At 45.1% G+C, this 27,558-nt stretch overlaps 2 protein-coding genes across 4 annotated transcripts in view; one reads left to right on the forward strand and one right to left on the reverse strand.

Annotated features, from left to right (window-relative positions):
• Nucleotides 1-19,298: 19,298 nt before the first annotated feature.
• PFN4 (profilin family member 4) lies at nucleotides 19,299-26,101 on the reverse strand. Of its 2 annotated transcripts, none has more exons than XM_083178644.1 (5): nucleotides 25,461-26,101; nucleotides 23,046-23,174; nucleotides 22,775-22,909; nucleotides 21,478-21,583; nucleotides 19,299-19,431 (listed from the first exon to the last, which is right to left on the reverse strand). In XM_083178644.1, the coding sequence occupies exons 2-5, from the start codon at nucleotides 23,160-23,162 to the stop codon at nucleotides 19,403-19,405; spliced, it is 387 nt and encodes a 128-aa protein (XP_083034770.1). In that variant the 5' UTR covers nucleotides 23,163-23,174; nucleotides 25,461-26,101; the 3' UTR covers nucleotides 19,299-19,402. The 2 variants fall into 2 exon arrangements, with proteins under 2 accessions (XP_083034770.1, XP_083034769.1); XM_083178643.1 differs by having other exon boundaries at nucleotides 23,046-23,177; nucleotides 25,461-26,098.
• Nucleotides 25,690-27,558, forward strand: part of FAM228B (family with sequence similarity 228 member B) — a 59,122-nt gene continuing 57,253 nt past the window's right edge. Inside the window, exon 1 of one of the 2 annotated variants that reach the window (XM_083178642.1) lies at nucleotides 25,690-26,081. The gene's annotated coding sequence lies outside the window, so the exon portion shown is untranslated. The remainder of the gene's footprint in view (nucleotides 26,082-27,558) is intronic. The other variant, XM_083178641.1, reaches the window with a different exon arrangement.

The following is a 27,558-nucleotide window of genomic DNA, read 5'->3' on the forward strand; positions in this document are numbered from 1 at the left end:
TCTTTCTCACTATCTATCTATCTATCTATCTCTCTATCTATCTATCTATCTCTCTCTATCTATCTCTTTCTCACTATCTATCTATCTATCTATCTATCTATCTATCTATCTATCTATCTATCTATCTATCTATCTATCTCTCTATCTCTTTCTCACTATCTATCTATCTATCTATCTATCTATCTATCTATCTATCTCTTTCTCACTATCTATCTTAAGGTGCGTACACACGTACAGATTTTCTGTCTGATCTATCTGGTGGGAACAAAAACCTGGAAATGCATGGGAGCAACTGACAATAAATAAATTGTTCCCAAACACTTGAAAACAGACAGTGATCAGTCAGACATAATGTTTAAATCATTCTGATATAACAGATTTATCAAAGCGGTTTTTTTTCCCGTTTTCCTGCATTTGGGTGAAAATTTTTGATTGTCCTATGCTCCCATACATTTCCAGGTTTTTGTTCCCACCAGATAAATCAGACAGAAAATCTGTACGTGTGTACGTACCTTATCTCTCTATCTCTGCAGAGGGTGAAATGTAATAGGATGAGAGATTCAGAAAGTAAAAGAGATTTGGTAAGAAATCTCCAGGTGTTTTTAAAGTGGCAAACATTTACACGGCAAAAACAGTTTGATTTTGCAGTGTAATTGATTGCCACTTTAAAAAAAACTGGAGATTTCTTATCAAATCTCTCACTTTCTGATTCTCTCATCCTATTACATTTCACCCACTCCTCTCCTCTCTCTCTCTCTCTATATATATATATATATATGAACAAGATATTTTTGCCTACTGCATTAGGGGTCTATTAGATAGAGTTAAAGTACCAACTATCCACCAGCTCCCGTCATTTTTCGAGCACAGCCTATAACATGGCAGTTCCGGGGTGACTTGACAGTCATTTATCTCCATGAACTTTATCTCTCTCCTAGGCTTAGGTGCCCGCAGACTTGAAAGATGTGTCAAAGATTTACCTCGAAAAGAGTACACTTTGACAAAGATTTATCTTAGATTTCCGAAAAATGTAAAAAATGGGCTGGACTATCAAAGGGACAGTGCCAAAAGGCGCATGGCAAAAATGTACACCGTAATGCTCGTTACACATTATGCCACACACCATAATGCCTATTACACATTATACCACATGCAATAATGCCTATTACATATTATGCCACATTTACCTACAAGCTCGTTGCCAGGAGTTATATGCTCAATTCCACGGTGGGATACATGCTTGTTGCCAGGGGGGGTTTACATGCTCAGTGCCACAGGGGGGGGGGGTGTTACATGCTCATTGTCATGGGGAGGTGGGTGTTGCATGCTCATTGCCACAGGGGATTAAATGGTCCTTGCACAGGGGGGATTGCATGCTCGTTGTCCAAGGGGGGTTACATTACGGCAGGCACCACAACAGGGATTTGGGTAGTTGGCACTGCGATGGTTATCAGGATAGTTGGCAATTTGCTCAAAATTGTCTGATCAAAGACGGCGCTCAATAAATGGTTGTAATGTGTGGGCACCTTTGCTATACTTGCTGCAAGCTTATAATGTTTGCCAAAAGGACACAATATCTGCCATGAAGCATGTTGGTGGGAGCATAATCTTGTGTAGATGCATCTCGGCTGTCACAATACTAGTCTTTGAAGAAATCTGCTGCAGTCTGTAGAAGGACAAAAGAATAGTCGGGGCATATGTATCAAAGTTTGGAGAGAGGTAAAGTGGAGATGAAGTACATATAGGTTGAGTATCCCTTAACCAAAATGCTCGGGACCATGAGCATTTTGGGAAGGATTTTGGAAAAAAAAAATTCCGGATTTTGGAATATTAATTTTATTTTTTGCATTCTTGGGACCGGAAATGCCTCTAAAGACAAATCCGGTGGATGCAGTGGATGCCAGGGGACCGGGGGGGCACCTGGTAAATATGAAGAACCCCCAAAATATTCTGAAAACCTATGGTTTTCTGAATATTTCAGTTTAAGGATATCCGGATAACTCAATTTGTATACAATTTCTAGCTACGGTACTTTGGCTTTTTGCAACGCACCCGTCTCACTTGTGCTAATACCTTGGCAGAAAATAAGTTTAGATAGGTTGCCCAAAAATCAGTCACTTTGATGAAAACATTTGTCTGACAATTTATTTAAAGTTATGAAAATTGGAATCGGCTGTTTGCAATATGCCTGATGGTAATTATTGCTGTGTGTGGACACATTCCCACATAGGGATTTGTTATAGTAAGCAAATCAATTGTATATAATGTGTTTGTGTGTTGTCTGTACTCGCTGAGGTTGGTTACTGATCTGATCCTTCGGTAATCCCATCTACTAATCTGATCATTTGTCAGTCAAACCTTTCATCCAGAATCCAACATAGTGACGCGTGTGTGGCCAGTTTGTATAATATACAGTGATCCCATTGCTGATCCCTACTTATACTGATACATGCAGAGCTTATCATGGCTAGTAGCCACAAAATACCCCAGGGGCAAGTATTTCCGTGTCCTTCCTTACAGTACGTGCACCTGCAGATTTAATGGAAACTCTGGGGGGGGGGGATTTAATAGGATGAGAGATTCAGAAAGTGAATTTGGTAAGAAATCTCCAGGTTTTTTTTAAAGCGGCAATCATTTACGCAACAAAACCAGTTACACAATGCCGAGATTACAGGCATTGTGAAATAGGGGGGGGGGGGGGGGGTGTGCACAATGACATGATTCACTGGGTATCATGTCACCGCCCCCCCTAGAGCTAAAGTACCAACCAATCAGCTCCTGACATTTCTCAAACAAAGGGGGAAATGTATAAAAAGCTTATTGGTACTTATCTCCACTTTCACACTCCAAGCATTGATACATCTCCCCCAGGGTCTGTTGTCCATTTGGAGACAAGAGATCTTCCCAATACTCTTGTTTGGGAAGTGGTCATTGCCGGTGAAGCTTATTTGCAGTTGTAGTTCTATTTGTTTGATAAATGCTTTTATTTTTATTGTATTTTTTATGCTTTCCCTCTGACTAATTGTAACATTTGTCTATAAACAGGGCTCTCTCCATCTAATGGCGCAGCCGATGAAACACAGGCCCAAGTCCGCAACAGTTATTACCAATGCTTATGTGCAGAACAAGAGAGAGGATGAGGGTCTATCTGAGAAACTGGACAGCATACACTACCAGCACCATGCGGATCTGATTAGGCTGCGGCAAACTGTGGGCCCCATTGTCCGACTAAGGACAAATCTGCTCAGTCAAAGGGCTATTACGCCTCAGTCATCACTGGATCACGTCATGGATGAAATCCATGCCTACAAAAAAGATAAGCTTGGCTCAGGACTCGGCAAGAGCCATCTGCCTGCAAGTACAGAGGTCTACGACAACAATGGTGCGAGTTCAAAATGGCCGCCTTCTCCATTTTCTCAGAGCTTTCCCAGCATTCCTCACAATTTATACAAACAAGGAGAAAGCAAGACATTTTCTGTAATTACAAATGGAAGAAGACTTCCATTCATGGACAATTCAACCACAAAACCTGCTGAAACTGCACTAAACAATCTAGGGGTCTCGGAGACACCTGGAAGGAAACCCAGAGCAATGTCGCCCCTGCAGAGGATACCAACCAGAAACATGGAAATGCTGACCTACAAGAAACTGAGCGAGATTGCATGTCTAGAAAACATCACCACGAGAGAACTCGAGAGGCAGAAGCTTCAAGTTCAGATGGAAAAACATCGACTCCGTCAGACACTGCACCTTGCTCTACAAGAGAGAGTGCACATTTTCCTGAAGAAGATTGAAGAGGTGGACTGTAATAACTCTGATCCGGTTGTATATGCAGACAAGAACTTTTATGAGACCTCTGGAAGAACAAGCAAAAAAAATTAATTTGGGAGAAGAATCATGAAGCTGCTATTGAGGTTTAAGAATGCTGGTTTAAGAATATTGACTCTCCAGCTGTTGCCAGACATATTTTATCACTGTTATAAAAATACTATTATATATCTTAGGCTCATTAAAGGTGGTTGCAGGTTATGGACAGATCAAAGTGTTCAACCGACGCTAGATAATAGCTGTTTTCTGCCTTCTGCAGGATTCATTTGTAGGTTTGTACATCGCATTCGGCAACTTCTACTACTGCCTTTCTTCGGTTGCTTTCAGTTATTTCTTTATATTATCAGGCAGGGATTTTGTGTCTTGTTGCCCTTGGATATGACACAAAAATGCTATCTGGATACAGATGCTGAAATACAGGAAGAGCTGAGCTCTGTCATAACCAAAGGCAAGAAAAGTAGACAATTCAATAGACTTGTGTACAGTGATGGCTGGACGACTATGACAATAGAAGCTGGAGCAATAGGGGGATGTAAGTGATAACAGCTACAGAATAACATATACAAGCCAATGAATTAACCAGTATAAAGGCGATATGAAGTAGTGGTGGTCACGTAATCCTTCCCATTGGCAACAGTAGCACAGAACCCTGCTTCAGTAGATGCTGCTTATAGTGTTTAATGTATATGCTTGAGGACCTTTTTTGGGAAAAATGGCCCTATATAGATTGATTTGCCCATTGTAGATGGGGTTGCCCATTGCTTCACTCCCCATTGTTTGCTGAGAGTGAATCCATTTCCTAGTGTCCCCCGTGAAATGTGGTAAAGATGTCGGGATCCCAACTGCCAGTATATCATACCCAACCCTCCCTCTTGGTCCATGCACCAGCTGGGCGTAGGCCATGCATGCGCTGAAGGACTCCAAGTCCACAAATCCTGAAGTCCTTATATTGCAATAGACAGATGTGGTCGGGAGAGTTGTCCCTTGCGATCAGTGACAGAATGCATTTCATGCAAAATATGATACTTGATGCATCCCACCCAAAACACCAACCAATCAACTCTCATCTTTTAAACACAGCATGTAACATGACAGTTGGATGCTGATTGGCTGATACTTTTTTTGGTACCCCAATCCCTGGTTGTCCGTACACATGCTGGCACCTATCTCAAAAATATCTATATACAAATATATCATACAACCTCCTTACAAGTTAATTTTAAATTTTTTTTTTTTTTAAATAGAGGAGTACGTGAGGAAGAGTAAGGGAGGAGTGGTGAGTGAGGAGTGGTGAGTGAGGAAGAGTGAGGGAGGAGTGGTGAGTGAGGAGGGGTGAGTGAGGAAGGGTGAGGGAGGAGTTAGTGAGTGAGGAGGGGTGAGTGAGTGAGGAAGAGTGAGAAGGAGTTAGTGAGTGAGGAGGGGTGAGTGAGGAAGAGTGAGGGAGGAGTTAGTGAGTGAGGGAGGAGTTAGTGAGTGAGGAGGGGTGAGAAGGAGTTATTGAGTGAGGAGGGGTGAATAAGAGAGCGGTCAGCCAGCAGAAGGTAACTAGTAGCTGCTGGAACAGGTGGCTGAGGTGGACAGTTACATCTGTTACAGAAAGTCGTTCCTGAAGTAATGGTTTGAGTAAGCGTTTGCTCTAGTGAAGGGCCCCTAGCGGTGGCTGTGTGGGAAGTGAGGAAGGGGACAGAACCGCATCTCTGCAGGAAAGGCAGCAGGAAATCCCACCTGAGGTGAGGATACCAGTGCCCCCCACACACACCCAAGTAAGCTCCAGTGGAAAAACCAGGTCTGTAATTGCACTCCGCTCACAGACCTGCTACTCCTTACCATAACCCAAACCAACAGCTTAATGGATTCCTAGTGACTGGCTATGGTAATGTTCAGCCACTTTTACTGCCTCTGTACTTCATCCTACATGTCCCTGTATGCCCAGCTATTAGCTGCACCCCTGTAATAACAACACTTGACTCACAAAGTCACCACTTCTCTGAGGAGGATCCCTAAAGTGCATTCTAAGTACAGGCACTAAAGTAGTGAAGATGCTGTTACACCTACTATTCATTGTGTGCAACAAGTTAGAATCAGACATCTATATATAAAAAGGATAAATCCTCCTCACCTTTTTTGAGGTGAAGTACTGCCAGTGAACACTAGAGGCCACTAGACGGACCAAACTACTCCTAACAAGAAAGCGAAAGCAAAATTATATGTTTCATACTTCCTGGATATGGAGAGAGGGAGCTGTGAAGACAGACATTGGAGGTAGGAGCAGATAGGGACCAAGCCATTATGCTGACGGGCTTTTAACTAGTGTTGAAATACAACTGCAACTCCATTTGTGCACCACCTGTAAAGATTCGTCAGAACAATTTTGACTATATCTAGTCAGCCGACAGTACAGTACTATTTTGTTTATCTATATTTTAATATTTATGACAAAGTATCTTAAACATGTTCTTCTGCATGAAAAACGTATCTTTGTATATAACTGCTGTTTGGTGTTACCAGGTTCATATTAGTAATAATGTTCCAGACCGAGGGGATGAGCCGTCATCGCAGAGTTCCAGTATATTCAAATGTAATTGTTTTTACCGTGAAATTCCTTGTAAGTACAGTATTTATGGTTTGAACTTTTGTTGAAATCTCTATTGAACCTATAATTATCCTTACCCATTGGAACAACTATTCTATCAAATAAATTAAAACTTTATCTATTCATTATCTATTGTTTCTTTACAACCAATAAAGCCTCCTCACCTCTCTGTTGTGTGAAGAGGATCAAAAGAACCTTCCTAAAATGGAACAAACCAATTAGGCCAAATACGTTTATATACACCTGAGAGCTCAGTCAGCCAAGCAGCAGCCATCGCCCTACTCATTTGAAGTCTCCTTCCCACCGCTGGGCTTTCTCTTTCTTTGCCAGCAACGGGGGTGACTGCAGTGGTGTGGTGGTGGAGGTGCATGCGGTGCGCAGGGAGAGAGATGCCAGGAAATGGCCACATGGTTGATTCAGTCTGAAGGGTTAAAATTAGGAATCCATGTAGCATATAAGAATTTGCACGTAGACTGTTTTTCCATGGTTACATCGCAAGGTCATTGTAAGCCTGAGCGTGTCTTATCTCTCTATACTGTTTCTATTTCCCCTTGGAATTGGTATGCAGCGTGCACCTGCATAAACTCCTGTATAATCGAAACCCCCCCTTGTTACTCATTTCTTTGTGTATGATATTTTGTATGCCCTCCTGTTTAATCTGCCCAGCAACTGTTAAACAGCCAATAACAAAGTACCACACATTTGTCCACACCCATGTATCATGTCTTTTAACTTACTGTTAAACTCCTAATAAACCAGAGTGAATCTTAACCTACTACTGTGTGTTTCGTGTGGAGTTTAAGATACATTCTCACTGGTACCTAAGGGGCCATCAGGTCGAGGGGCTACACATTTATCCTTACAATTTGAGGGCTTCGTCTGGGATTCAGCCGGCCGTCCCCTCCACGGGATTGCGGCCACCTGCTGAATTTGAGAATCTGAACTCACTCCGTGTTCCGAGAACACGTGACAAGGTAATATTTAAGTCCGGGACTTAATATTACGTAATTGTATGTAAGGAAATTTATGACGTCATAAAATGTATCAGGGATACAAGGACCTGGGGTCCACGTAAAGGTAATTCAAGTCCGGGACTTGAGATTACGAAACAGGTATCCGGGATACCGCAATTGAACCAGGGGTTCACAGAGAAAGCCTCCTCGATCTGATCGCCTAAATATATGTATGTACATGTTTGTCTGTTAATGTTGCAACTGTGTATTTGTTTAAAACACTCAGTAGACGGATGGTAAGTGCACGTACGCTGAAGTGTTCTGTCTGTCTTATATACAATTGTGCTGTATATTTTGTATTAGGGATACTCAGTGAACGGGTGGTGAGTGTACGGCCACTGAGTGTCATTTGTTGTGTAGAGCGATTCTAAGTAGATTTGCAAAGTGATTTGGCTACTGAATGTCCTTTTGTTTAAAGTAATTTTAAGTACAATTGCGACTTGACTTGTGACAGATATTATTGTGACTATATTGACTGACATACTGTTATATTATGGGATTATATTAGAGTAAAGAAACAGAATATTCCCCGCTTTTACCAGGAGAGACATGTAAAGAATATGTTGCCCGTGTCTCCCCCACAAATTACTATTTTATTAACCCTTGGGTAGACAATTTAGCGGGATAGATAGGATAATTAAAAAAATTGTCCCAAACCAATAATAACACCAATAGGATGTATAATATATTTAAAGAAAGCATGCAAAGGACGCAGCTTTACCCAAGGAGATATGAGACTCATTGTTAATGATATAATTGACCATTACAATAAATGAGACTGGGAAAAAGTTCCACTTATCAGTGTACCCTCAGTCACACAAACAACTGTAGGTTACCCACTTAATACACAAGAAGGCATAGATGCTATGTGGGATCAATTTGCTGCACATATGAATGAAGTGTTTAAAGCACGCTCATCTCTCCCCATAGCTGTAAGTTGTAAACAGAAACAGTGACAAATTTCTGGAAGAGATTCAAGAAGTGCTGGACCGAGGAAGCAGGTCTGCCGCTTCTGCATAATGATAATTTACTTGTTTCTACTTTCATTAATAATCTGCTGCCGATATATATCCTCGCTGTGAAGCAGAGTGTTTCAACTTGGACCTCTGATACAGTGAAGGATTTAAAAAAAAAAAAAAACATTTGTATGAAAAGGAAGCAGCAGGTTGTTTTGAAGTTAAAAGAAACACTGTCACACCATCACATACCCCGTTCACACGCTTCCAAAATCAAAACAATCCTAGGAGACAGAATAAACCATTCCGTTCTCCTAGAGACAGACTACCTCAGAGGGCTCCTGCGGGACCCCCACCCAACAGGCAGACAAGCTGCTATAACTGTGAAAGGGATAGCCATTGGGCTAGAGACTGTCCGTTCCCTTCAAACAAACCCCGACAGGTCAGTAACCCCATGCAGCCCAGCCAACCCAGACCTAGAGACAACCCCAGATTTCAGATTGACTGGCAGGGACAGACCTTAAAGGGCCATGACATAGGAAAACATGAATTTACTGTAATACCTGACTGCCCAATAAATTTGTTAGGCAGAGATCTTCTCTCTGTGCTGGAAATCACAATCAGTCCATCAGAAGCAGGAATTGATGTTTCATCACCACACTTGCTCATGACTGACAGTTCTGACCCAAACACAGAATTAGACACTGTAAATCCTCAGATATGGTCAACAGGACCTCAGAGCAATAAACCAATTAATTGTCCCCATTGCACCCATTGTACCTGATGTACACTCACTCATCTCAGCCATCCCTGTAGATGCCGCCTACTTCTCAGTAACCGATTTGAAAAATACATTTTTTAGCATACCTGTGGACACCCAGACACAACTGTTATTTGCATTTTCTTTTGAGGCCAGCAGTTAACATGATGCAGACTGCCACAGGAGTATATTAACTCCCCTGTTGTGTACAGCATCGTGCTCCAAGCCACAACCCCCTGGCACCCCCCCCCCTATGGTTCAGTCCTGCTACAGTATGCAGATGATCTGCTTATCTGTAGTTCAGCAAAGGAGGCATGCCGAGAGGATGGTATATCACTGTTAAACTGGCTCTGTGAATGTGGGCACAAAGTGTCAAAAAGCAAAAATGCAATGGTGCAAAAAGAATGTTGATTATTTAGGTTTTGTCTTGACAAAAGGGGAGAGGAAAGTCAGTCCACAACGCATTCAGTCTGTACTGGGTCTGGTCTGCCCAAACACTATTATTTCAGACAGTGGATTTCTGACTGTTCCTACTATGATAACATTTTGAGACAAGCCACACTCAATGACAAACCTAAACAGATACAATGGTCACAAGAAATGTTAAATGCATATGAAATGTATGTTGATGAAAAGTCCGGCATTGACCCTCCCAAACTATGTACAACCATTTCATTTATATGCAAGGGACAAAATGTAAAACCATGGCGGGTGTGCTGACACAAAAACATGGAGGTAAGCTGCGCCCCGTGGCATTCTTTTCCAAAGTGATGCCGGTGTCGGTCCAAGGTATGCCTGCCTGTCTTTGGGCACTGGCGGCCTGTGCAATGGTAGCTGAGATGGCAACCACACTCACCCTAGGCTCACCCACTGTTCTCCATACCACACATAATGTTGTAGCATTACTTAAAGGGCTACACACACAACATGTCAGCCCAGCGTCTTAGTGGAGATGAGGTCCTGTTGCTAGGAAGCCCCTCACTTACCATTAAGTATGCAAACGCATCCTCAGGCCCCGCACCCATTCTAAATGCACTTTTAGGACTAAAAGGGCCACAGGATGACATTCCTGACGATCATGACTGTTCTGCATCAATAGAGTCAGAGACCTCCCCTAGACTTGACATTTCCCCTGTACCAATACCAGGTTCTGACCATGTATTTGTGGATGGTTCTTGTAGTAGACCCAATGACTCGACATATCAGGCAGGCTATGCAGTGGTACGCCTCCCAAATTACATTTTAGAAGCGAGACCCATTCCATATCAATCAGCACAAGCTGCAGAACTCATAGCGCTCACAAGAGCTTGCCAAATGTAGAAAGATAAACCTGATCACTGAACTACAAAGCTCAGCATCACAAAAAGACTTGGATGGTTATTTCCAATATTGCAGAAAAATCCTATAACAGGATTGATCTGCAAAGAGGGGAGACCATGCATACCACAATCAAGCGCCCCATTGTTCATTGCTCACTACCATGGGGTAGGACATTATAGCAAAATCACCACAGCTATACTTTTGAGCAAAGACTTTTATATCACAGATGCTAAAACATTGGTAGATTAGTACATTAGCAGATGTATTACCTGTCTGCGCAACAACCCTAATAACCCAATGAAAGCAAAGCATCAACACCCGGAGTACCCAACTACTCCTTTCACACATTTGCAAATTGATATGACCAGAGTATGCTCTGGTCATAGTAGATATGTTTTCCAGATGGCCAGAGGCATTTCCCACAAAAGCAGAAGATGCAAAAACAGTTGCACGCATACTAACACAAGAAATCATCCCTAGATGGGGATGCCCGCTGCAAATAGATAGTGACAAAGGAGCTGCATTCACAGCCAAAATCACACAAGCTTTAGTGAAAGCACTTCAAATAGATTGGAAATTTCACATTCCTTATCATCCCCAAAGTTCAGGAATTGTGGAAAGGATGAATAGGACTTTAAAGGATAAACTTAGGAAAGCAACAGGAGGAACATTTAATAAATGGAAACAAACCCTCCCCATAGTCCTAGCAGAAATTAGAATGACCCCCCCAACAGACTCTGGGTTATTCACCCTTTGAAATTTTAATAGGAAGACCTTTCCCCACGCCCTGGGCTAAGAAACCATTAGTAGTCCAGGAGGGAGACCTAGAACAGATTAGAGAAGAGTATGTTAGGTCCCTCATCACCAGACTTAGTGAAATTGAACATGGTGTTATTTGTAAAAATCTTTTTAATACACAGGAATCAACACATCCTTTTCAGGTCGGAGACAAGGTCGTTGTGAAGGTCCTCGCCAGAAATAAGAGCCCAGGAGACTTCACCTATGGTCCAGAAACAGAGATCGTAGCGGTAACAAGGACGGCTGTCCTTACAGAAGAGAGTCCAGTGTGGATACACGCATCCAGGGTAAAGAGAATCCCGAGTAACGTCCCGGATAGAGAACAGTTCAAGGCGAGGTACTAATGGGGGCAGACAGCCCTAACCTCCTACATGATGGAGAAGACGACTCACCAGCAGATGAGGTCATTCTAGAATTCTGGACGATGGTGGATAACGTATATTATTCTATTGATTCTTGTTTGCCAGATACCTTTGCACAAAAACTGAAGTGGACATGACTGAAAAGGCAGGCGTATACATTTTCTGGTACAATTTTTTCAGCACCGAGGTAGCCGCTTACCAGATAGACTTTTGCACCATTAACCCCTGTGTCTCCAAACGATGGACATAGGGATGTAATAAGAATGGTCACCCAAATGGTATAGAACAGGCCAGGGCCGGACTGGGACCAAAAATCGGCCCTGGCATTTTGAGCACACAGGCCCACCATTAGTAGGCAGAACCCTTGCGCGGCGAAGCCGCGCAGTGAAAAGGGGGTGTGGCCTCATGGAAAGGAGGCATGGCATCACAAAAAGGAGGCATTACACATTATGGAACAAACCGTTATGCCCATTACACATTATGGAACACACTATTATGCCATTACACATTGCTGCACACTATATTGCCCATTACATATTATGACACACACCTTAATGCCCATTACACATTATGCCACAGCTTGACAAATTTTTGTAAAATAGGGACAATGACAGTACGCGCCAAAACTTTACACCGCAATGCCTTTTACATGTCACACAGCCATAGTATACCACATGCCCTAATGCCCATTACACATTATACCACACACTGTAATGCCTCAAATCCTAATAAAAGGACCCCATATAAAGTATACTTAAACTAGGACCTGAAACTTTAAATGGAGAAATAGAATGCTTACTCTGAGAGCACAGCATCAGGCACTCTTGTCCTTGTCACCTTCCTCTGTTTCCAGGGCAGCGGGAGCAGTACTGAGTGTGTACTGTGCAAAGGCTGCTGTCTCTGCACCAACAGGCCAGCCAGACAGACAGTGATCACAACAAACTGACAGCTCTTCCTCCCTCCATGGTCTGTTATTGTCTGCTCCCTCACAGAGCAGTCCACTGTGTCCAGCAGCAGCCCTACTGCGGTAGAGTGACTGACATTGACAGCCGGGAAGCAGGCAGAGGATCCTTCCCACAGTACAGCTGCGGCCCCGGTGCTGCATAACAGCAATGACCTGCGGGCACTTGGCACTCTGCCCAGCCTGCCACTGTATGGAGGTGATGGACGGCGGGGGGAAGGAGCTCCTCGTGCGGCTGGGCAGAGGAGGAACAATGTATTAGCTGCCGCGCAGAGGGGCGGAAGGAGGCGCCGGGCAGCATCCGGCCAGCGTAGGGCAGGGGGCGGCGGCGCGTCATCAGTAGGTGCCTGTGCACCCCCGTGCGCACGCCTATGATGCCGTCAATATGCTAATGATGCGCGCGGGGGGGACGCCATGCAGCGCACAGTGAAGCCCAGGAGGCTTCAGCAGCGCTATGGCTACTGCAGTGCAGCTAAAATCGGCCCACAAGGCATTCAGCCCTTCTGGCATTTGCCAGAAGTGCCAGATGGCCAGTCCGGCCCTGGAACAGGCCCTTGTTCAATTAGCAATCTATATATTGATTATTCTTACAATTATCTGTATTGTTGTTTTTTGCATTATACCATGTTGTAGAAAACTTGCTACTAAAGGTATTGAGAATACTCTTATGTATGAATCCATTGCCCCTGCACACGCAAATTCCCCTGAAGGCTACAAACAATATCTTGCTAAGCACAGAAATAAGGAATTTGGTAAGAAGAATCATATCATCTAAATTCATGATTCTAAGAGGGGATTGAAGGGTTAAAATTAGGAATCCATGTAGCATATAAGAATTTGCACGTAGACTGTTTTTCCATGGTTACATCGCAAGGTCATTGTAAGCCTGAGCGTGTCTTATCTCTCTATACTGTTTCTATTTCCCCTTGGAATTGGTATGCAGCGTGCACCTGCATAAACTCCTGTATAATCGAAACTCCCCCTTGTTACTCATTTCTTTTGTGTATAATATCTTGTATGTCTCCTGTTTAATCTGCCCAGCAACTGTTAAACAGCCAATAACAAAGTACCACACATTTGTCCACACCCATGTATCATGTCTTTTAACTTACTGTTAAACTCCTAATAAACCAGAGTGAATCTTAACCTACTACTGTGTGTTTCGTGTGGAGTTTAAGATACATTTTCACTGGTACCTAAGGGGCCATCAGGTCGAGGGGCTACACATTTATCCTTACACAGTCTACACATGGAACGATGTGACCATGATCCTGCATGATGGGTCGTTCATCTTTCCGCCTGATGAAGGGATCAGAAGGCTCGATAAACCACTCACGGCACCTGCATTGGATCGTCATCATGCCCACACACTGTAAGTTTTTTAAACGATTGGTATCGTTAAAAAAAAAAAGACCATGTGTGGGCGCCTTAAGTCAGTCCACTTGCTGCCCTCTGTGCCAGCAGCAGAGACTTCATCTGGAGATCTGCAAAAGTGTAATCTGCAGCTGCAAGCTTCACATTATCGCCCCCTGGAGGGCTAGCATGCGAAAAGGGAGAGTCACTAATGTACAAAGAAAGTCATTTGAATTTCTTTTGTCCACATGGGGGACCGATGTTTTCCTACTGCGCATGCGCATAAATTTTATGCGCATGTGCATGGTTTTTAGGCGAACAGCTTCAGCGACTTCCATCGTTTCCAAGCTGTTTGCACATGGCGATGTGGCCCAAGGCTGGGTCACTCCCATCGTTTCATGGCAGTGGGGCATGAGAGGGTACGTGTCTTTGTGACACATCCCCTCGCATGGTTGCGAGGTTATATGGCGGCATGAGGGGAGGGGGGGGGGAGTGCCGATTCAGCAGGGTGGCAGGGCGGGCACTCTGGTACTCTCAACCAGAATGAGGGCCTAAATGTAGACTGAATTCCAAATATGATTTTTTATATGAAAGAAATCTGTTATATTTTACCATCTCACTTTCTAATTTTATGTTATCAAATTTTGTACGTCATAATTTTTCAATTCATTATGTTTTAATAAGACTTTGCTCAATTAGCATACAATGTCATTATTATTGTGAAGCTAAAGTACAGAAACTATTATTCAGGCCGGGAACCTTTGGTCTATACATTTCCTAATGATTACAGACTCATTTATACTTAATACCAGCAGCTGTATGCCTCTGGCATGGTCCAATGAGACTCTGGCACATTACTGGACCTTTCTTTGTGTTCCCTATATAATACCGCAGCATTTTAATAATGTTAGTAATGGAAAGAATAGGGCAATCAAGACAGCTCAAGAAAAATACAATCCACATACAAATCAGTTGTTTTTATATTTACATCGCATAATAGGGTACAGATCGCCTCTAATGAATCTAACCACAATCCAAATTCACATATGAATTACTGTAAGGTAATATGACTACAGTGCCCCTGCAGGACCGTAAGGTAATATGACTGGAGTGCCCCTGCAGGACTGTAAGCTAATATGACTACAGTGCCGCTGCAGGACTGTAAGGTAATATGACTGGAGCATCCCCTGCAGGACTGTAAGGTAATATGACTACAGTGCCGCTGCAGGACTGTAAGGTAATATGACTGGAGCATCCCCTGCAGGACTGTAAGGTAATATGATTACAGTGCCCCTGCAGGATTGTAAGGTAATATGATTACAGTGCCCCTGCAGGACTGTAAGGTAATATGATTACAGTGCCCCTGCAGGACTGTAAGGTAATATGACTGGAGCATCCCTTGTAAGACTGTAAGGTACTATGACTACAGTGCCCCTGCAGGACTGTAAGGTAATATGACTGGAGCCTCCCCTGCAGGACTGTAAGGTAATATGATTACAGTGCCCATGCAGGACTGTAAGGTAATCTGAATGAAGCATCCCTTGTAAGACTGTAAGGTACTATGACTACAGTGCCCCTGCAGGACTGTAAGGTAATATGACTGGAGCATCCCTTGCAGGACTGTAAGGTAATATGAATAAAGTGCCCCTGCAGGACTGTAAGGTAATATGACTGAAGCATCCCCTGCAGACTGTAAGGTAATATGACTACAGTGCCCCTGCAGAACTGTAAGGTAATACGACTGAAGCATCCCTCGCAGGACTGTAAAGTAATATCACTACAGTGCCCCTGAAGGACTGTAAGGTAATATGACTGGAGCGTCCCCTGCAGGAGTGTAAGATAATATGACTGGAGCGTCCTCTGCAGGACTGTAAGGTAATTTGACTAGAGCATCCCCTGCAGGACTGTAAGGTAATATGACTGGAGTATCCCCTACAGGGGTGTAAGATAATATGACTGGAGCATCCCCTGCAGGACTGTAAGGTAATATGACTGAAGTGCCCCCTGCAGGACTGTAAGGTAATATGACTGGAGTGCCCCCTGCAGGAGTGTATGATAATTTGACTGGCAAGCCCCCCTGCAGGAATGTAAGTCAATTTGACTGTAGTGCCTCCTGCTGGAGTGTAAGAAAATATGACTGGAGTGCTCCTGCAGGATTGTAAGATAATATGACTGGAGTGCTCCCTGTAGGACTGTAAGATAATATGACTGGAATGCTCCCTGCAGGACTGTAAAATAATATGACTGGATTGCCCCATGCAGGACTGTAAGATAATATGACTGGAGCGCCCTCTGCTGAACTGTAAGATAATATGACTGGAGTGCTCCCTGCAGGACTGTAAGATAATATGACTGGAGTGCCCCCTGCAGGACTGTAAGATAATAAGACTGTAACGCCCCCTGCTGTAGTGTGAGGTAATATCACTGGAGTGCACTTCCTTGATTTCTTTCTCCCATTACCTGAATATCCTGTTGACAATTACTTTGTCAAAACAGTTTAGCATGTTGTGGGCTAATTACCAATAGTTGTCCACCTTGTAATTGCCTAAAATGTTTTGAATTACAGACACATACATCAGCCATGCTTCAAATTTGGTTTCAGCCATACTGTAGATGTGGTAAAATGTGGATCCTTCACCAGTTTCTGTATCTGTGTCCATCAAATATTCCTGCCGTTAAATTTCCAATACTAAGAGATGAAAATGCTCGACAAATATATACGTGAAACAATCGCCTGACTTGTCCAAAGCTTTTACAAATTGTTTCATTGAACCCAGTTTGATACGCAAAGGCGGCAGTATGAATTTTATTTCTGTCGATTAAGGGCTCATGAATGATGTTGGCTTCTCCTACCGTTATAACGTCTCTTGGAGGCCATACGGTTTCCTGCCAGTGCTTTTGTGTTGCACGACTATCACATAAGCGTATGTGACAAGGATACTTAGTATATCCTATTTGCCGCCTAAAAGAAAGTTTACCATTTTTAAATCGACACGGAGGGCGCTGATGTCAAGTGATGATAGCCGCCCACTCCGAGGATGCAGACGCACCCACCATTTTGGCTGGCACGACCATAAAATGCCAGGTGGGCCTTTGTGTCCACTCCCTGCCTGCCCCCTTCCTGCCCACCATTAAGCGAACGCCCCAGAAACAATGTGTGTAACTTGCCAAAAGCTTTCGCTCCAGGCACATCAGCACATTTGCACATATATGACTGGTGCACCCTCTGCTGGACTGTAAGATAACATGACTGTAACGCCCCCTGCTGTAGTGTGAGGTAATATCACTGGAGTGCACTTCCTTGATTTCTTTCTCCCATTACCTGAATATCCTGTTGACACCTACTTTGTCAAAACAGTTTAGCACGTTGTGGGCTAATTACCAATAGTTGTCCACCTTGTAATTGCCTAAAATTTTTTGAATTACAGACACATACATCAGCCATGCTTCAAATTCGGTTTCAGCCATACTGTAGATGTGGTAAAATGTGGATCCTTCACCAGTTTCTGTATCTGTGTCCATCAAATATTCCTGCCGTTAAATTTCCAATACTAAGAGATGAAAATGTTCGACAAATATAAGTGAAACAATCGCTTGACTTGTCCAAAGCTTTTACAAATTGTTTCATTGAACCCAGTTTGATACGCAAAGGCGGCAGTATGAATTTTATTTCTGTCGATTAAGGGCTCATGAATGATGTTGGCTTCTCCTACCGTTATAACGTCTCTTGGAGGCCATACGGTTTCCTGCCGGTGCTTTTGTGTTGCACGACTATCCCATAAGCGTATGTGCCAAGGATACTTAGTATATCCTTTTTGCTGCCTAGAAGAAAGTTTACCATTTTTAAATCGACACGGAGGGCGCTGATGTCAAGTGATGATAGCCGCCCACTCCGAGGATGCAGACGCACCCACCATTTTGGCTGGCACGACCATAAAATGCCAGGTGGGCCTTTGTGTCCACTCCCTGCCTGCCCCCTTCCTGCCCACCATTAAGCGAACGCCCCAGAAACAATGTGTGTAACTTGCCAAAAGCTTTCGCTCCAGGCACATCAGCACATTTGCACATATATGACTGGTGCACCCTCTGCTGGACTGTAAGGTAATATGACTGGAGGATCCATTTCAGGATTGTAAGATATAACTGGAGCTTCCCCTGCAGGACTGTAAGATTAAATGACTGGAGTGTCTTCTGCAGGACTGTAGGATAATATGACTGAAGCGCCTCCTGCAGGACTGTGATATAAAATAACTGAAGAGCACTCATCAGGACTGTAAAATATTATAAATTGAGCGCCTGCAGAAGGACTGTAGGCTAGTATGAGTGTAGCATCCTCTGCAGGACTATAAGATAATATGACTGGAGTGCCCTCTGCAGGACTGTAAGATAATATGAGTTGTGTTTCTGCAGGACTGTAAGATAATATGAGTGGTGTTTCTGCAGGACTGTAAGATAATATGACTGGCGTACCCTCTGCAGTACTGTAAGATAATAAGACTGACGTGCCCTCTGCAGGACTGTAAGACAATATGAGTGGCGTTTCTGCAGGACTGTAGGATAATATGACTGGCATGCTCTCTGCAGGACTGTATGAAAATATGACTCGCGTGCCCTCTGCAGGACTGTATGATAATATGACTGGTGTGCCCTCTGCAGGACTGTAAGATAATATGACTGGCGTGCCCTCTGCAGTACTGTAAGATAATATGACTGGCGTGCCCTCTGCAGGACTGTAAGATAATATGAGTGACGTTTCTGCAGGACTGTAGGTTAATATGACTGGCATGCCCTCTGCAGGACTGTAGGATAATATGACTGACGTGCCCTCTGCAGGACTGTAAGATAATATGAGTGACGTTTCTGCAGGACTGTAGGATAATATGACTGGCATGCCTTCTGCAGGACTGTATGATAATATGACTGGTGTGCTCTCTGCAGAACTGTAAGATAATATGACTGGCGTGCCCTCTGCAGGACTGTAAGATAATATGACTGGTGTGCCCTCTGCAGGGCTGTAGGATGATATGACTGAAGTGCCCCTTGCAGGATTAGAACATCATATAACCAGTGGTGGTTTAGAGGAGAGGCTGCAGCACAGTCCAAAATTCAAATAAGGAAGCCCCATCAACTGCCATTGAGTCAGTTTTGAATGGCAGTTGTAGCAGCCCCACCCCTGCATCAGCCAATGAATATGTAAACAGCTGCTCCAGATGTAAACACCTTCAATGATTAGTGATGCAGCCACTGCCAGCCTAATGAGCATGCTCACCCTCAGTGCCCATTTTATGCTGCGCTGATGGTTATTTCCATTGTATGTACACAAGACATTTATTTACAAGTATTGCGGCAGATGGTACATGTCAGATGAGATTTATTACAATGTACTGGGGTGCAGCCATATTATCCCAATGCCGTTCTCTCACATATCTCTCTCTGGCCACTGGGATACGTTTGCAGATCACGTCTCCTCCTCCCGCAGATAACGGCCTAAAGAAAGAATGGCAGAAACACAGAATTATTATTATTCAAGTAGTTTTTTGAGGAAAAAAAGAGCAAAATGCCGCTATTTTCTTTAAATTGCAGATCTATCATGGATCTGTGGGATGCCTTTCCAATGTATCAGTCAACTGAAGTTGGACACAACTGGGGGGTCTGAGTACCCAGAAAAAAAATCTGAGTTTTTGGGATATACATTAGAAGACTGCACCAGGTGCTCATTGGGAAATCTTAATAGACCAGATTTAACAAAACAAAAAAATCAGTGTCCAAAACTTTTTATGGGTTTTCTGCCTTATATAAGTGCATAAGTGTTAAGGTGTGTGGGGGCCCTGGACAAAAAGGTCTGCATCGTCTCCCCCCCCCCCCCCTCCGCCGGACGGAGGTGTCATCTCCCCCACCCCCTTCGCCGGACCTGGGCAGTGTGAGGGTGGGTGACAGGCAGTCAGGCAGCGAGATCTGGCAGCTGGGGTGAGGAGGGGTTCTGCACTGTGTGAAAAGCAGTCATCACAGCCAGTGTCCGGTAGTGCGGCGTATGTGAAGTCAGCGGCGGGGTCCCTGCCGCAGATGGGAACTAGTTAGTTCCCATCTGCTGCAGGGAATATAAAAAAAAATAGTGCGTAGACTAGGTGGCGCCATCTTAACGTATGAACTTAATGGGCAGCTCTCCAATTCTAGGGGGCTCTGAGTAGGGGCAGATTGGGACCAGTCAGCATTCTCTTCCTGCTTCCCAGCCTGAAGCCAGCCAGTGAATGGCTGTGCAGAAGCTGATTGGTGGATGGCTGGTGCTATCCACCAATCAGAATGCATCATTCTCTTCCTGCTTCCCAGCCTGAAGTCAGCCAGTAAATGGCTGTCCAGAAGCTAATTGCTGGTGCTATCCACCAATCAGAATGCATCATTCTCTTCCTGCTTCCCAGCCTGCAGCCAGACAGTGAACAGCATGCTGATTGGTGGATAGCTGGAGCTAACCACCAATCAGAGTACTGACAGCCGTTCACTGCGTGGAAGCAAGTGGAGAGATGGTGCAGGATTACAGGAGGGGCATTTATAATTGTATTAAAACAACATTTCTGTTAATGGGTGTGTAGGAGCCTCAGTGCATTGCCTTGCCCAGGGCCTACAGTACTGTTAAGATGGCCCAGAGCCCAGGACTTACTCGGTGGCTGTGATAGAAACAGGCTGATCGGTGCTGGAGCTGACATCACACGTTTTTCCCTAAAATGCCTGGGCATGTCTGCGTTTTCCCTGACACTTCCAGAAGACATCCAGTTACCACCCCCAAACGCCGTCTTTCTGGCAATCACTTTGACTCCGGTCAGTGATTAAAGGTAGCAGGATTTTATCAGTGAGAATGGGGGCAGAGGCAAAGAGCATGCAGGAGTCTCCCTGTCTGCCTTGCTCCTCGGAATGTCATGGCCACTGATTGTGCTGTGGTCACCAATGCATGCATGATGAAATGCAGGGGAAGTGATTATGGGACACCCACTGTAATCACTGCCAAGGACTCTCCTGCAGCTTGTAGTCTGGGGATAGATTTTTGGAGGCATGGCCACGGGCCCCTTTGCCATATGTCAGGCCCTAGGGGGTGCAAAGTGCTAAATCTGCACCAGTATTCAAGAGTAGAGGAGTACACCCGTATTCAGGGTTTGAAAAGAGTGCAGGAGTTCAGGAGTACACAGGTATTCAGGGTTTGCAGAAAGTATAACCAGCATCAGGTCATATGCAGGCTGGGTAATAAAGGGAGAGCCTCCCAATCAGGGAAGGCAAGCCTCCTGATGAGCAGACTCACTGCAGCTGGGCAGCCAGACACACAAAGGCAAAGGGATGATTATGCAGCAGCTGAGACTCAACACATAGAACACTCAGGAGTCAGGCTGCTGGAGTGCAGTTACACAGAGCAGCCACAGGTGGCTGATAACAGCATGTGCAGCAACTCCATTCTGCCCTTTATACTGCAAGTAGTCGCCACTGGCCAGGCTGTGGGGAGGACACCCTCCTGTGTTTGCCTATGATATGCAATGAGACACTACTTACCTAGTGTCTCAGTAGCCTCTACGCACACACTGGGGTACATGCCTTCCCGGTATGTAGCCAGCAGGATGTTGGACTTTGCTTTCACCATTACAATTCCGTCGTTATCCTGTTTGGAGAAAGAAAAATAAGACTGTGTGTGAACTGAAAGCTCTCTCCGGCACTGGTATTATCCTGTATGTAACCATATGATTAATGCTTAATGCCGCAGTTCCCACACTGTGTGCCGTGGCACCCTAGGATGCGTCTGGATACTTGCAGTGGTGCCTTGGATTTATGGTCCAGGAAAAAAATCTATTTATTTATGATCAGAGTAATAGACAAACCAGTGCTTGTGGCTGCCAATCATAAACTATGTGGCCAAGCAGAAGTGAATGTTGTCCTTTGACCCTTAACACATAATCGAATATAAGGATGACATATAAACACGATTAATAATGAATTCATTAATAATTTAATAGTCTCAATAAGAAACTTTTGGCCAACGGAACCGTGAAAATTTATTTTTTATTATACTCTACGGCGGCGTCAAAAAAGGTTGCCGTAATGAACATCAGCCACTAGAGGGCACATACAATACAAGGAAGAGATGAGACATATGCAATAGGCAAGATGTATTGTTCTGTACTTCAATTCTGTTAGGTACAAATCATAATAGTAATATTAATAGTAATAATAATAGTAATAATAATAATAAGAGTTAAAAAAAAAAAAAGTAATTTGCTCCTGGAACCATGTTGCAGTGCAGATACATTTCTGTTATTTGGGGTGTGGATCTAATGGTCCACCAAAAGTTGGTCAACAGTCATTAGGTTGACACCACTAGGTCGACATACTGAAAGGACAACATGGGTCTAGGTCGACATGGGGAAAGGACGACAGGTCGTTAGGTCGACACAGGCATTAGGTCGACAGTCAAAATGTCAACATGGGGGTTTTCACATTTTGTTTTACCCTAATGTCGACACAGTCGACATGGACACTGAAACGTAGCAACGCTGCGCTCGCCATGCTATTTTATTCTTCCACCACGCCCTAGTGGGTGGTAGGGTATGAAACACCGTCTGTCGGCACATGTTGGCTCAAAAAACTATGAAAACCCCCAAGTCGACCTTTTGACTGTCAACCTTGCCCATGTCGACCTAACGACCTGTCGACCGTGTCCTATGTCGACATTTCAGTATGTCGACCTAGTGGCGTCGACCTAAAGACTGTCGACCAACTTTTGGTCAACCAACCGACTGTATCCCGTTATTTGTAAGCAGGGTAAATAATACTGTCTTCTTTTGCGCTGACGCACACATTTAGCATAGACGGAGCCTTTATCAGCGCGGATGGCTTTGTAGTTCTTGTCAAGGAAATGAAGCCCTTCTCGTCTCAGAGCTGGCAGGTTACTGAACGCACCAAGGATCACTTGGATTTGCTGAGGCTGCAGCTGCGAAGTGAGAAACAGACAGATTAGCACATTGACTGCGGATTCAATTCTACAAGGACAGATCAGAAGCAGAGATGTCCCCAGAGTGGGAAGACAAAGGAATATATGATCCTGTATGAGCACAGAGAGACCTTACATGAAACCTCGGGGGTGAAGTTATGGCAATTCCTTCCTTTATCTTGATAAGTGCAGCGCAGTCCACGTGCTGAGTCCCTATCAGGGAATCATACAGTAGGTTCTGGATCTGGCTCATTGCTGCTTATGCCTGCTGAATAGTAAAACAGATTATATTAGTAGGGGTTACTAAGTACGGAGAGCTGGAGCAGCTGACCAATACCCCTTTCAGACAGGCAAAACGACCCTGGTTGAAAAAAATCCAGAGACTTAGGCTGTGTACACATGGGGGCGATTTTGTCTAACATCGCGGGCAATATGGTCGCTGAGCCCGCTACATGGTCGCTATTGCCCGCGATGGGAGTGTGCACTGGCGATATATCGCCGGGTGTGCGCTCCCGTTTTTTCCCCCGTAGTGATCGCTGGTCGCAGGAACATGCTCCTGCTAACAGCTGATTTCCACTGCCGGGCTCCCCCGGCAGTTTCTTTTTCATCAGCGACCATCTCTGGTCGCTGATGCAAATGGGACACTGAGTGATATATCGCTCATCGCGAGCAATATATCGCTCAGCGATATCTGTATATGCATATCTGTATGTGTGTGGTATAATATGTAATAGGCATTACGGTGTGGCATAATATGTAATAGGCATTACGGTGTGGCATAATAATGTAATAGGCATTATGGTTTAGCATATATAATGGGCATTACGGTGTACAGCATAATGCATAATGGGCATTACGGTGTGCACGAAAATAATAATGGGCATTACGGTGTGCGGCATAATCATAATGGGCATTACGGTGTACAGCATAATGCATAATGGGCATTACGGTGTGCACGAAAATAATAATGGGCATTACGGTGTGCGGCATAATCATAATGGGCATTACAGTATGCATAATCCTGGTGCAGTGTGTCCAAGGGGCGCTACCTGGTGCAGTGTGTCCAAGGGGCGCTACCTGGTGCAGTGTGTCCAAGGGGCTCTATCTGGCCAACTTACATCTCTTTACTTTTCTAAAAATATCTCTACGCTCCTCCCAAGATCTGCGTCTCTCATCCACACTCCTTACTCGCTCACATTCCCGATTGAAGGACTTTCTTCGGACTGCACCCACTCTGTGGAATGCCCTCCCAAGCACAATAAGACTCTCCCCCAGTAAGACTCTCCTCTAGTTGCCTTTGGCGTGCCCAGAAAAACGATGTGTACACCAAGAAAAACACTTGTCGTCCCCATGTGAACGCAGGCATCACATGACATCAGCGCTCCGGTCCAGATAAAAGTTAGCTCCGACTGACTTTTTCTGCTAGTGGGTGAAAAAATCATTTGAAGGTTGGTGACCATTGAATGATGTTTCGCCCAAGTATATGTGTCAGTGAACACAACCATTCGCATGCAAATGTGCCCATTTGCTCTGTGAAGGGGGTGAGCGTTCGCCCGACTGGCGGGCTGTGGTTTTACCCTCGTTAAGGAGCAAATTTACGCTACTTACTGCGCCATGCTAATACTACTATTGGCATTATACACCTTTTTTCTCTGCATGCACCTTTGGCACGTGCCGAACACCCTAGCACCGGTCCTGTGTATAAGCGGCACTACTACTATGATCAATATGTGTATAAGAAGTACTACTACTGGGAGCATTATGTATATAAGCGGCACTACTACTTTGCCATTATGTGTATCAGCGGCGCTACTACTGCAGCCATTATGTGTATCAGCGGCGCTACTACTGCAGCCATTATGTGTATCAGCGGCGCTACTACTGCAGCCATTATGTGTATCAGCGGCGCTACTACTGCAGCCATTATGTATATGTGGTGTGCACGGGGACCGATGTTTCTTTAGTGCGCATACACATTTCTCTGCATGTGTATATGCAGGGTGCGTGCACCCAACATAACGGACGGGGGGTGAAGAGGGGCGTGGGGCACTGAGCAGCCTCATTACCATATGGGAACGCCCAGCTCTCTCAGCCAAACAGCGGCTGCCTGAATGTGAGGCATCTGATTGGCTGAGAGCTCTCTCAGCTAATCAGAGGGCTGCCCAGTATTTTAAATAGTTTTTCAAATTCTGCCTCCACCGCTGACCACGCCGTCTGCCAGTGCTCCTGCGCAGCGCTGCGCTATACCGCCACCCGTGCTCTTCAAGGACCCGATATGGCATCGCAGATGGCATACAACATTGGGTACTGGAAAAAAAAGCACTTTGGGCAACAATCGATAGGAATGCGAATTTGCACAATAGCGATAGGTACATAACCCCACAATGGAAATGTTTGGCACATTAATGACTGAACTAAACATTGTGCAGCAAATATCTGAACATGTGAGCTGACTGCAGCTGATCTAAGCATTAGTATCAGAATGACAGCCATAAGCACTTAAGCAGCATTGGATATTCTCTATAAAAGTAACCATAGAGTTCAGTCTCACCTCTCCCTGCTCTGCTCCTATCCTGCTGTAATACATTGTATTTGTGTATGTGACACTTGTATGCCCTCAGCACTAGGGCAGGTGGGGCTGCCGGATACAGGAACCCCATTGGCTGGCCTTGGCTGCCATAACTTCGCCTTTGTACATTGTCACATTGCTGATTAGCCGTTGCATCTGCCAGTCAGTCAGGGGACAATAGTAACTATAACAATGCGTTGCTGTGGTAACCACATACACAGTCTCCACTTGCAGGTTTTTTTTCCTGGTTTACAAGGAAATGTGACCCTGGTTATCGGTCCTGGTGACTGATTGCTATTCCCTCCTGAGCTCGGGGAGAGTCAGATCAGGACGTTTCCCTTGAAATCTGGTAAATTCCTCATTTCAGCTTTATCCTGTACACGGAGTGGTTGGCTTCCATGTTATGCATGCAGCACAGCACTTTACCGCAGGTGCAAATTGTGACCGGGAATTTTGATCAGGAATAAAACCGGTAGATACCAGGAAACCTGGAATTGGAAAGTGGGAACCCCCGGACACACCGCGGTACCGCTGTGACGGACAGGTCGCAGAGGAATAGCCAGCCTGTGAGCGCACAGACAGAGCACGGAGAGCGTACAGCTGGTAGGTGCACCTCAATCTGGTATGTAGCTATGGCGGTCAGGGCTGCCAAGAGAATTCCTGGGCCCCGGTACAACAGCGTCACGGGGCCCCCCTGGAGTGGCGAGCAACAGAAAAGAGGTGTGGCCATTAAAGGATATAGGGGTGTGTACCACACCATATACCCTTTATGCAACACAATAGTAGACCCCTTATACTTGCCCCTTACACATTATGCTACACAAAATTCAAATCGATTACTTCCTGCCCCGTTCGTATGCAGCAGTGTGGATAAAAGCGTGGGGTGGTGGATATGGGTTGCGCCCATGGGAGTAAGGGGTCGTGGCCATGGATGGGCAGATAGCGGCAGGGTCCCTGCGGAGTATGGGAACTAGGTAATAGCTCCCATCCTCCGCAAGGACCCCACTGCTGTCTGCCCATCCGTCACCGGGACCCTCTGCCCCCCTGCGCTGCCCAGACCCCTATGCCATACAGCAGGGGTGGCCAGCCCACGGCTCCTCTCTCCAAGATCTGTGACTGGCACGATCATCCCCATTTGAAGCGCCGCCTCTGGAGTATAAGGATCCCAAGCTCACACACCCAGCAGGGAAAGCGGCAACAGTTCTTTCAACCTGCTGGCAAGAAGCAGCAGATGCCACTACTTGCAGTATCGCCGAGCTGAGCTGCCGGTATCTGCTGTGTCCCCCAAAGCTACAGATCCGGCGCCAAGAGCAGCTGCATTGTGATGGCCAGCGGTATGTGCACCTGGAGGGAGAGGGGGGATTGTGTCCATTAAACCTCTTTAATCTCATGTGATCCTGGGCAGTATGGTCCCACCCAGATCGCATTACATATATGATCCGTCATAAATGGGCCCCATGTAGCCTGTTCCCTTCACACACATTGGAGGTCATTCTGATTGACCACAAAGCTGCAATTTGCAGCTTTGCGGGTCATCTAAATACCTCAGATTTCACGCATGCGAACGGATGTTTTACATCATCATCGATTTGCAGCTTGTGTGCAGGGCAGTGCGGTCGCCGACCATCAAATGATTTCTCAAGCGCTCGCAGATCTGTCAGTCTCTGCTGTCTTAGATCTGAGGCGCTCCTGTACGAGAAGAGGGTGGGCAGCTGACATCCGGTGACATCAGCTGCCCTCCCCCGGCACCCACGTCATGGGAGTTCCCATGGGCGCAAACCATATCCACCACCCCACGCTTCCGTCCACACTGCTGCATGCGATCGGGGCGGCAAATAATCGGTTTGCTCGCTCACACAAAGTGGCTGCACATGCACAACATCGCTCCCCTGTGTGACCGTGCGGGGGAGCGAACCAACCTGAATGAGGGCCATAGCCTGTTACACACACACATAGCCTGTTCCTTCACACATACAGTACATAGCCTGTCACACACACACACACACATATACATACATAGCCTGTTACACACACACATAGCCTGTTCCTTCACACATACAGTACATAGCCTGTTACACAC

Source organism: Crinia signifera, chromosome 3, assembly GCF_055691185.1.
Source record: "Crinia signifera chromosome 3, ASM5569118v1, whole genome shotgun sequence".
Lineage (NCBI taxonomy): Eukaryota > Metazoa > Chordata > Amphibia > Anura > Myobatrachidae > Crinia > Crinia signifera.